Source organism: Leuciscus leuciscus (genome assembly GCF_965113295.1).
Source record: "Leuciscus leuciscus genome assembly, chromosome: 8".
NCBI classification, from domain to species: Eukaryota; Metazoa; Chordata; class Actinopteri; order Cypriniformes; family Leuciscidae; genus Leuciscus; species Leuciscus leuciscus.
In genome coordinates this window covers 19,581,929-19,593,450 of record NC_138732.1, presented here as the reverse complement: position 1 = coordinate 19,593,450, position 11,522 = coordinate 19,581,929, and the positions used below count along the sequence as shown (strand labels likewise).

Genomic DNA, 11,522 nt, shown 5'->3' with positions numbered 1-11,522 from the left:
AGCAAATTTCCCCTTCAATTAGTTTCATGTGATTCTACAGGCTTAAGTTAACTCAATTTGCAGATGTGCATTTCTTTGTAAACCAAAACTTCAAAATAACCTCAAATGTAAAAATGCAGAATCATATAAACAGCCTATTGAACGACACATTTTGATATTTAGATTACACAGTAACATGTAGGCCTCAAATAAATCAGTTATGAAGGACTGAATTAGCTTATATTGAGTGGCACAAGAGTCCCCTCAGCTGTCCTTGGCTGAGACTCAAGCACAACTCTGGATAGCCAACAGGGAATGAGGTTGCATCTTAAGAAATCAAATACTGCCTGACATCCAGGAACACCTCTAAAGGCATGTGTGAAGTCTAGCCTTTGAATAAACACTTGGACACTTCTATGTGACAACTCTGGTGCAGTTTACAGGTGCTGCAAGAAATTAATTTTAATACCATGTATAAAATGTCCCTACTACACTGAATGCCTTAAGTCACATTGATCTGACAAGCCAAGGATCTTTAAAGGGCAAATTAGACTTGTAAGTCTAGTTCAGTTTGTGGACAGGTTTTTAAAGGGTGTGGACTTTGTTTGAATTAAGGAACAGGGCAGAAGCAATCCAAGTGGCTGAATCATTTACAATACCTGTAACGCAACAATAAAAAAATAAAAAAAGACAAGTTATGGTTTAGGTTCATTCAGTGGGTCTTTATTGATGCATCGACTAAAAACAGACCGGCTGGAAAACAGGTAGATTTTAGTACCCGGCATTCTTTCTTTCTGGGAATGACAGTATTGTGAGGGGGAACAAAAAGAGGACAAATAAGGTGAACGGGGCAAAAGAAAAATTGCAAAAACAATTTCCCCCAGTACAACTAGTACTGACATACTAGTTGGTCCCTATAAATAAGGCGGAATTTGAGAGTCCTTCCAAATTTACAAGATATGTTACAGTTAAACATCTCACATTGAGTGGTGGACAGGAAACATTTACATGACCTTCTTCAGCTCATCATACAAGACCAGCACAAAGGCACCACCCATGCCTCTGAGAACATTGGACCAGGCTCCCTTGAAGAAAGCCTTGCCACCCTCATCACGTGAAATCTTCTTCCAGCAGTCAATTGTGCCACTGTACATGATGTCAGCTGCAAAAAAAAAAGAAAAAAAGAAAGTGAATTCACTGCTTGAACTAGTCAACTTATACTGGAAAAGTCTAAGTAAAGCAGCAACTGACCTCCTTTGCGTCCAGACTGCATCATCATACGACGACGGACTGTGTCGAAGGGGTAGGATGCAAGACCAGCAACAGCAGTCACAGACTGAGCGATCATCCAGCTGACAACAATGTGGGTGTTCTTGGGATCTGGCAGCATACCTAAAGACAAAAGTGCAGATGTAATGAATGCAGCAATAGCACACACTGAAGATACCTTAATCTTAACATGGACTCACCCTTGGCAGTGTCATAAATGCCGAAGTAGGCGGCTCTGTAAATGATGATACCCTGCACAGAAACGTTGAAGCCCTGGTACAATCCTTTGAGGCCATCAGACTTGAAGATCTTTGCCAAGCAGTTACCCAGGCCAGAGAACTCTCTTGTTGCTCCAGCCTTGCCGACATCGGCGGCCAGACGGGTTCTTGCAAAGTCGAGGGGGTACACAAAGCAGAGGGATGTAGCACCAGCAGCACCACCTGAGGCCAGGTTACCAGCGAAGTACCTCCAGAACTGGGTGCGCTTGTCCACGCCATCAAGGAAGACCTTCTTGTACTTGTCCTTGAAAGCAAAGTTGAGGGCCTGGGTGGGGAAGTACCTGATGACATTGGCCATGTTTCCTCTCCAGAACGAGATGAAGCCCTGCTCCTTGGGAATACGCACCACACAGTCTACAATGCCCTTGTACTGCATATCCGCTGTAATCTGTTTGCTAGCATGTTGCACCTGTAAACATAAGAGGAAGTCAATGTATGCACACAATAAAATACATTCAATGAAGTCAATGAGATTACAAATGTCAAACTGAAACAACTAAAACTGAATTAAGCGGAAATTGTTTAAAATAGCAATGGCTAAACAGAAAATCGAGGAGGAAACAAACACGTGATCATGCGAAACGAAAGAAGCCGACAACGCGAAAAAACGCGATATCTTCCGGTAAGAGGTTCCTGTTAAATTGACTGGAATTATCACGAAAACCCTTACATTTGTGTAAAATGTGAACAAGCTATAAGTATTTAACCTTATATCGATGTGTTAGCATATGATACGCCCATAAAGCAACGTGTCCTCTTAAACAATAGCGGAGACTTAATAGTCCTAGGACGAGAGCGTTAGCTTGCAAGCTAGCAATAAAGGCCTAGCTATTCACAGGCCTCCCCTTCCCGCGACCTTGGCGAGATGAGGGAGGATGCTGGTTTACCGTGTTTCAAGGAAGTGTTTTAAAAAGAGTTCTCAAAACCTTAGTAAAGCAACAAGCTCATTGAGCTCTGTTAAATTCCAGTCGTTTGGGCGCCAATTGGCTGTCGACCGAGGCATTTCTCAAGTTCTCTCGAGGGTTGCTAAAGGTTACAAGCACTCAAGGCCTAACGTTAGCTAGTCGATACTTTAACGAAATATTTGACGACCGGCACAGTTTTTAAACGGCTCAACATGTGTAAAATAACGGAGGTTTAAATTACAGTGAGGCTTTCATTTGGTCAGACGCTTACTATTATGTTAGGCTAATCTCAAATCGAGATTAAATTAAACATGTAACGTTAACTTAAATTAAAAAAAAATTAAAAAAAGAATACAAATCTTAAAAGGACATTACATTTTATTTAAACTGTTCTAGGATTACACTATGCTAGTTGTATTCCCCTTTCGCTCAATACAGAACTTTTTTTATTATTACGGGATTATATAATTCCGATAGCAGCTAATAGTATTGCGAATACCTGAAGCAGCAGCTTGACTCTCTCAATGGGGGCCACGGCGGTTTTAGAAATAGCAGCGGCAATTCCACCGGCCAAGAAGTCCTTGGCGAAAGAAATGGCGGTCTCGTTCATTGTTGGATGTTCTTGGAGAGGTGTAGCTTGAAGAGGTATATCCCGCTCTGCCGCAGGAACAGCGTGGAATGCCGGCTGATTCGAAATGGCCGATTGAAAAGTTGAAGCGACGCTTTTAAAAGGTTCGTCTCGCGAGAGAAATACGTAGCCAACGCTTCTAAGATTTGATTGGACTGTAGACCAAACGTCACAAATTCCAGAAGGCGGGGTCATAGAGTGATGACGGAGATGAATGGCTCAAAGTAAGTAAAGTAACCTTAAGCCTTCTCAAGGTGGAAAGCGTAAATTACAACAGGAAGTTTTTAAAACAGAGACAATTTTGTTTCCAAGTAGCCAATAATTCATGACTAATAATATTTAACAAAACACACACACTTTTTGCACTGTTTTTGATACACACTGACAGTCCAATACAGCAAGAGAATCAGGATTGTCCAGTTTTTCCTTTCAGCTGTCAAGCTAAGAAGTTCTCCAAGGTGACATAGCATGCATGTTTGTTACTAGCTAGATCGCTGCCTGCCTTCAGTTAATGATCTCCAAGGGCATGTGTGTTAGAGGAAAAGGGCCAACATGTCAGAACAAAGTCCTTCACACGACTTTTGACTGTGTGGCAAAGCCAGTGATCCAGTTTGGGAACATGTGACTACAGAAGGCAATACAAAATCAATACTATCTGAATCACTGTCATTTCTACTAATGCAATTCAATTTTGTTTGTATTATATCAACGGATAGTAAAATATGTGTATAATACAATACGTTGACAACAAGGTCTTAAGATGTTTATTGCTTACACTTAATAATTTTTTACAATGTGCTTGAAGATTTTATCTTAACATGTGCAACATTTACAAATGTCTTAATGATATCATCGAAAACCACAAATAACCTTTCATTAAACAGATCATGTCCTTTTTTTTTTTTTTTTTTACAGCCGAATGAGATTCGTTAATTACTGGGTTACCATGTGTCCAGATCAGCAGGAAATGTATATATTACATTACAATGCAGATTCAGAATCGTCATATATGATCAAAAAAGCCAATGCCATAACTGCACCACAATATGATCTTAAAACATGTGGTTCATAAATAACAGAAGACATTTAAAAAGGTCAAAGAGCTAAAAATCCAGTAAAAGACTAATACTTTGTTTGACAAAGGCATTGCTCTAACTGTTGAAATGATGTTCAACATATTTTCCTGAGAAGTGATTAGACAGATCTTAAAAACACCATTTCAGTGGCATGTCTGACGCGTTTGAGGTACTGTAGAATGTACGTAACAGAGTGAGCTTCAAGTATGTATGTGCAGAATCCTTAAAATACAATATTGGAAGTTAAATACAACAAAAGGTTCATAATAATCAAATATATTGCGCAAAGTACCACTTTGAATAATACACTGTGCATTCCAGCAGTACAAATACTTAATAGCAATGCACTTCTCAGAGTACCGTTTATTCCTGATAAATCTTGGGATTAGTTACCAGCGGTTTCCTATGGATGAACTCTGTGCTTTGTGTGATTTTCTGTTTCTCAGGTAGCGCTTAAACTCCTGCAGTTCATATGGGCCCAGACTTTGGTCCACACCTGGTTTAAGTTTGTAGCTTAGTGGAGAAATGATATAGCCATTCCGGTAAAGGCAGAGTTGCTTACACATCTCAAAGCAACTGAAGAGCAGACCAAAATATGGGACAATCTGTAATGAATAAAACAAAACATAATATCATTAACAAGGAAGTGGAAATGCATTATTTATATAAGGTATTTCCACAAACAACCACTGAAAACATTTGAGCATGCTATTTCATGCGAAGCCAGCTCCAGAAACTCATGTTACTATTTGTTGTATTAATTTCATAGAATACATGTTTGTGTAATATACAACTATGTCAGATTTTTTAAAATGACAGATCGAAATTTGAATGACCATTTACACAGAAAACATGCAGTGCTGGGGGTATTTTTATCTCTCGTCCACCTAAGTACATAAAACAGACGTCACCTTCACCATGTTGGCTGTAAGGCCACTCCAAAGAGCCATGACACCCTTGTTCTTGATGACCTGTCTGAAGCAGTCTATCATTCCATTAAAATGGACATCAACTCCTCCACAATGGGGCAAAAGAAGACTCTGGGCCTAAAATAATGATTTAAGAAATATTCCTGATCATTAAGAAATACTTAGATAAGAGAATACTGACAATATTGTTTATAGGAAAAAATATATAAAACGTTGTCAAGTGTAGATGATCAAATACGATTTTTTACGTTTTTTTTTTAATTCAAGTACATTTGTTTTGAACTGATTGCCCTACTGTAACACATTTTCCGACATTTACCTACCCTTAAACCCTCTGTGTTTTCCGTAGGCTGTGTTGATTGTGTCAATAGATACTTTGGTAACACTTTACAATGTCTCATTTGTTAACATTAGTTCATATATTAACTAACATGAACAAACAATGAGCAATACATTTGTTATAGTATTTATTCAAATTTGTTAATAATAACGTTAGTAAATAAAAATCCCGTTTTTTGTTCATTGATAGTTCATGTTAGTTCACAGTGCAATAACGAATGTTAACAAATACAAAATTGTATTCGTATTAGTATTAGTAAATGTTGAAATTAACATTAACTAAGATTAATAAATTATATAGGATTATTGTTACTTCTTAGTTAATGTTAACGCAAGTAGTTGAAACCTTTTTGTAAAGTGTTACCAATACTTTTTTAAACACCAGACTGACAGAATATTCAGAAGCTTTGGTCAGTTTATTTCTGACAATGCAATTTAACTTGCAAAAGAGAAAAAGCAGAACTTTTCATTTCTAGTTTGGCTGTTTGTAGAGCCAATCAAAACATATAGGAACTAGATCAGATATACCATGTTTGTTGTGTGTGTGAAAGGTCAACTATCTTTAGACAATTTATCTTTGGCATAGGCAGACACTGGACACTGGACATTCTCAGCTGCTGCAAGGCCTTGTGTCCTTCATAATGGCCTCCAGCATTGTTCTGTGTGACCTGTTGCAAAGACTATGCATAATTATATATATATAAAGAATTATACATAATCTTTACATAGTTTCTTTCTTGACAATAATCCGAAATTTTTTACAACTTTAGGGAGACCCAAGTCTGTGACACTGGTACCATTGTGTCCTCTTGTGGTGAGACATATCACTACACCTATTCTCACCTGCATCTTCTTTTTAACAGTTTCGAAGGGGAAGGAGAGAGTCTGAGCGACTCCTGCCGCAAGACATCCATTGATGAAGTTCTGCAAAGACGTGAAGCGAACATGACGCTCCTGCCACAGCTTATCCAAATTGACATAGACCGCATAGCAACCAACAGAGAACGGAACAGCACCTATTCCACAGAAATCCAAACGTAAAGTTCCATCAACTTTTTAAGCAGAATTGTAAAACCTTTACTAATTAGAAGGTTATGAGCTTGGTTTTGATGTTTCTGAATTCAGATTTAGTGTAATTGAATGATTCTGAGGTGTAAACAGGGTCTGAACGAATACATACCTAACACTGTGAGCGAAAAACCCCTGTAGAGAGCTTGAAGTCCTTCATTTCTGTACATGCTGGAGAGAGAATGCAGCAACCCTCTGTAAGTTGGTTCTTTGCAATTCTGAGCAATAAGTCTGGTTTCAACCACCTCCAATGGATATGTTGCTAGAGCGGCAGATATGCCTGCCAGCCCACCGGCTAATATGGCTCTCCATTGTGAGATATCACCCAGTTCATCAATATGAAGGTGGACAATACTGCCAAAAATAGAAGAAAGTGAATAGTAAGCATTTTTGATAAGTGTAGAGTACCAGACATATCTACCAGACACATATAACTGATATATTCTCATGATCTCAAAGGCTAATGCTTAAATGCTTTAACTTAATACACATAGCTTGAGCTATGTACATTTTAAGAAATGTGCAAAAATACAGCACAATGTACAATGTTAATATGTAGGGATTTTCTGTCTTTTGCTGATATTTTGAATGAATCGTGTTGTGTCTTAAGGTTGAAGGAAATGTACACAATCTTAACAGAAAAGGTACTGCTAATTTTCTGTCAGTGTATTTCGCAGTACAGTGCAATTTTTGCTTACAGTGTATGAATTACTAAAAAGTTTATATGAATTTTACAACTATAATTAGGCTATAATGTAAATTATTATTGTAAAAAAAGTTATAAATTTCTTAAGTATTATTATTTGGTCTTAATATATGTAGATATAGGCTAGTGTGTTAATTAATATGTAATTATTAAAAAGATAGTATTAATAGCAGTAGGCTACTAGAAAATTATATCCTTTACTAAAAATTTGTTTTAAAAAACTTGGTAACCAACAACTTGCATTCGAGAGGTACACACGTATTCTTTTGAGAGGAACAATGCGTTCAAAACAGGACGTAATACACCCTCCACTCGTCTTTTCCTGGAATACTGGAACACTATGTGCGGGTCTTTCTAAAACTGTTTCCGGTGTCTCCGTTAACCCATTCAACATGTGAAAAAATACACGTGACAAGATATACTTTGGACAGGCACAGGCTGAGCTGAACGCTGATAGGCGTTTCCAAGTGCATGGTTAATATCCATGGGAACACTAGTCTACAGCTGAAACTGACACTGAACTTGTTTTATGAATGCACACATTCTATGACTTCATAGAATTAAGGCCACGCCCACTGTGGCCCTCTAGGGTTCAGGATGACACCACATCAACGTGCTGGCTTTCTGAGCTACGTGATTGGTCAGGACATGAAGGCGTGATGTGTTATATCACGATGAACTAACGTAAACCCCCGTTCTAAGAAGTAACAAAAGCTAAGCTAATGAAGCAAGGCGGTTAAATAAAATTATTTCTTTTAACGATCCGTAAATTAAACATCTTAAGTACATTTAAATGAGTCCTCTCTTGATAGTATATACATTTTATAATTAAATTATATCTACAAATTCTAAACGCTATCAAGCGAACACGTCAACTTCCTGTTGTCGTTGTTTACCATCACAGCCGATGGAAAAGCTGATCATATCTTGAATTACACAAAACAGCGAAACGTATCGGGCATAGACGCTATTTAGTATTCATTATTTAATATTAAAGTATTAAAATGTATAATACTTACTTTTTGTAAGTTGCTAAATGTATGGCACTGTAGGGGAACAACCGTAGGCAGGAAACCATATTACCCTTCCAAAATGCTCGAAGTCCCTCATTCTGACAAATAAAAACAAAGCTGTGCAGAAAACCGCGTTTACAATGAAATGTTCCTATTTGACTCAAAATCTTTACGACTTCCAGAGGTGACGTTACAGTTTTGCTAAAAATCCCGGCAAAACCGACGCACAGTAGACTTTGAGAACTTGTCAGTCGGTCGTCCTTTTTGACTATAGCCATACTTCATAAGAAAAACGATTTTCTTCTCCAGCCTTCGAAGGAAAATAACGTTAACTGTTTTGTTTATCATCCAGCCATCCAGCTGCAGCGCTACTTGTCGTTCAGCGGCCAGTCATTGCAGGATGTTTTGGGGAAGGCGGGGTGTAGTTTGTGCATGCGCAAGTTTGGTTGCATTGCAAAATCACTCCATAGGCATAGCTAGCCGTCAAAAAGCTATAGATGGAAAGAAATGACACAAACCATATCGTATGCCTAAAGACAGCCACAGACAAAGTTAACGTGCTTCCCTTATTCACTTTAGGCCAATGCAAATCTTTTGAAAAATGGATGGACCGTGGACACACCAGGCTCTTCTTAGCAGGTGCTAAACCTAAATTCGGTGTGAAAACACTCGAAAAGACCTTTAGTTTTGGGGGACCCTAGATGAGGATTTATATTTTAAACCATGCATGAAGAAAATCCAACTATATTTATGTATGAAATTTGAAAGCGTGAGGAGGCTATTACGTGGATAATATGGAAATCCTATACATTTTGTTCTGGAACTCCATAATGTTTTGATTTATCAAAATACCTCTCACACACAATCTCTATTATGGTTGCTTATGATGTCTGAATAATATGAAAATGTGTAAAAAAAACAAAAACAAATATATATATATATATATATATATATATATATATATATATATATATATATATATATATATATATAGCCTATTCCAGATAAATCTAAATAGATTTTTTTTTTTTTTAAAGAACCATTTGATCTTTCCTTCCAAGTAACACCTGTTCATGGCAGTGATGAGGGTAGTCCTGCAGTCCCGGAAGCTGCAGTTTAGCAACCGCATTTGTATAGGCTACCCTATTTTTTATGTTTTATTTTATGTATGTATTAGCAGTTTATACTATTTTATGGCACTTACTATTCAATTATTTATTTATTTTATTATTTTCAGGAATTATTTAGTTGTTTAATTGTATATATTTAATTGATAGGCCTATAGCATATTGTCCCAACCAACCCCTAACCTTAAACATAGCCTACCCATTGGCAACCCTTTTGAAATATTTCATTTGTTTCAATATATGAGTAACTACATTCTGGTTTTAAATTCAGTTTTCTTGGAAAGAAAGACTATTTTCTTTGTGTGTATGTGCAAGACTTCATTAGTCGCTTCAGGTCTTAAAGGGAGGGAGAGTGTTTTCGCAATTGGCTCCTAAATTCTGGAATACATTGTTAGCTAACTGCGTGATGGGATAACAGGGCTCACCAGGGTAAAAGGCACCTTTGATTTTATAAAAAAATAAAAAATCTGCCAGTTTAATGCGACATGTAAGCTATGTATTATTTCTTTTGCAACGACTGTATTATTTTTCCAGTCATAGACCAGCGCTCAAGCACTGACTAGAATCCAGCGGCGCTGACAAGAATGTGCTAAAAATGTGTTTTGCGCTGACATCAATCCAGCGCTGACTAGAATCACGCAGTGGACGAATGGAAAGTTGACAAGCCATTATAAAAGTATTGACTTAAGAACCACTTATATATTTTAAAATATTTTCAATAAATCATATTCCCATTCACTCCGGCGACGAATTATAAAATGAATTAAACTAAATTCTTAGCCTGGATGCCAGCCGAACTTAGCCCCGCCCACAACATTTTTAGGTCAGGTAGTTCGACTAGATATTCCGACTAGAATCTGAGTATGACGACGTCCATCCATCCATCTTCTTCCGCTTACCCGGGGCCGGGTCGCGGGGGCAGCAGTCTAAGCAGGAATGCCCAGACTTCCCTCTCCCTAGACACTTCCTCCAGCTCTTCCGGGGGGACACCGAGGCGTTCCCAGGCCAGCCGGGAGACATAGTCCTTCCAGCGTGTCCTAGGTCTTCCCCGGGGTCTCCTCCCGGTGGGACATGCCCGGAACACCTTCCCGGGAAGGCGTCCAGGAGGCATCCGGAAAAGATGCCCGAGCCACCTCAGCTGGCCCCTCTCGATGTGGAGGAGCAGCGGCTCTACTCTGAGCTCCTCCCGAGTGACCGAGCTTCTCACCCTATCTCTAACGGATCGCCCAGCCACCCTGCGGAGAAAGCTCATTTCGGCCACCTGTATCCGGGATCTTGTCCTTTCGGTCATGACCCGCAGCTCATGACCATTGGTGAGAGTAGGAACATAGATTGACCGGTAAATCGAGAGCTTCACCTGACGGCTCAGCTCCTTCTTCACCACGACAGACCGATACAGCGACCACATTACTGCAGAAGCTGCACCAATCCGTCTGTCAATCTCCCGTTCCATCCTTCCCTCACTCGTGAACAAGACCCCAAGATACATGTGCATGCTGAAGGTCCTGGTCTGATGGGGCCAGCACGACAACATCATCCGCAAAGAGCAGAGATGAAATCGTGTGGTCCCCAAACCTGACACCCTCCGGCCCCTGGCTGCGCCTATAAAAAATTATGAACAGAACCAGTGACAAAGGGCAGCCCTGCCGGAGTCCAACATGCACCGGGAACAAGTCTGACTTACTGCCGGCAATGCGAACCAAGCTCCTGCTCTGGTCGTACAGGGACCGGATAGCCCTTAGCAAAGGGCCCCGAACCCCATACTCCCAGACAACCCTCCACAAGATGCCGCGAGGGACACAGTCAAATGCCTTCTCCAAATCCACAAAGCACATGTGGATTGGTTGGGCAAACTCCCATGAACCCTCCAGCACCCTGGAGAGGGTATAGAGCTGGTCCAGTGTTCCACGACCGGGACGAAAACCACACTGTTCCTCCTGAATCCGAGGTTCTACTATCGGTCGTATTCTCCTCTCCAGTACCCTGGCATAGACTTTCCCGGGGAGGCTGAGAAGTGTGATCCCCCTATAGTTGGAGCACACCCTCCGGTCCCCCTTCTTAAAAAGAGGGACCACCACCCCGGTCTGCCAGTCCAAAGGTACTGTCCCCGACCGCCACGCAATGCTGTCAGCCAAGACAGCCCCACAACACCCAGAGACTTGAGGTACTCGGGGCGGATCTCATCCACCCCCGGTGCCTTGCCAC

At 39.9% G+C, this 11,522-nt stretch overlaps 2 protein-coding genes across 2 annotated transcripts; both read right to left on the bottom strand.

The window, feature by feature from the left end:
• Positions 1 to 680: 680 nt before the first annotated feature.
• slc25a5 (solute carrier family 25 member 5) lies at positions 681 to 3,145 on the bottom strand. Its single transcript, XM_082177499.1, has 4 exons — positions 2,931 to 3,145; positions 1,449 to 1,935; positions 1,231 to 1,371; positions 681 to 1,141 (listed from the first exon to the last, which is right to left on the bottom strand). Exons 1-4 carry the CDS (start codon positions 3,039 to 3,041, stop codon positions 984 to 986), a joined length of 897 nt encoding a protein of 298 aa, XP_082033625.1. The 5' UTR covers positions 3,042 to 3,145; the 3' UTR covers positions 681 to 983.
• Positions 3,146 to 3,800: 655 nt separating this feature from the next.
• slc25a43 (solute carrier family 25 member 43) lies at positions 3,801 to 8,586 on the bottom strand. The gene is made up of 5 exons (XM_082177501.1): positions 8,197 to 8,586; positions 6,584 to 6,825; positions 6,247 to 6,419; positions 5,047 to 5,181; positions 3,801 to 4,740 (listed from the first exon to the last, which is right to left on the bottom strand). Exons 1-5 carry the CDS (start codon positions 8,466 to 8,468, stop codon positions 4,525 to 4,527), a joined length of 1,038 nt encoding a protein of 345 aa, XP_082033627.1. The 5' UTR covers positions 8,469 to 8,586; the 3' UTR covers positions 3,801 to 4,524.
• Positions 8,587 to 11,522: the final 2,936 nt, after the last annotated feature.

Bases quoted from the DNA above. Each gene is read 5' to 3' on its own strand.
- slc25a5 (XM_082177499.1), bottom strand. From the start codon at position 3,041: ATGAACGAGACCGCCATTTCTTTCGCCAAGGACTTCTTGGCCGGTGGA. The intron at 1,936-2,930 runs GTATTCGCAATA...TTATGTTTACAG, and splicing joins GAGTCAAGCTGCTGCTTCAG to GTGCAACATGCTAGCAAACA. The intron at 1,372-1,448 runs GTGAGTCCATGT...TTTTGTCTTTAG, and splicing joins CATTTATGACACTGCCAAGG to GTATGCTGCCAGATCCCAAG.
- slc25a43 (XM_082177501.1), bottom strand. From the start codon at position 8,468: ATGGCTATAGTCAAAAAGGACGACCGACTGACAAGTTCTCAAAGTCTA. The intron at 6,420-6,583 runs GTATGTATTCGT...TCTGTGGAATAG, and splicing joins TTTTTCGCTCACAGTGTTAG to GTGCTGTTCCGTTCTCTGTT. The intron at 4,741-5,046 runs GTGACGTCTGTT...TATTCATTACAG, and splicing joins TTACAGCCAACATGGTGAAG to ATTGTCCCATATTTTGGTCT.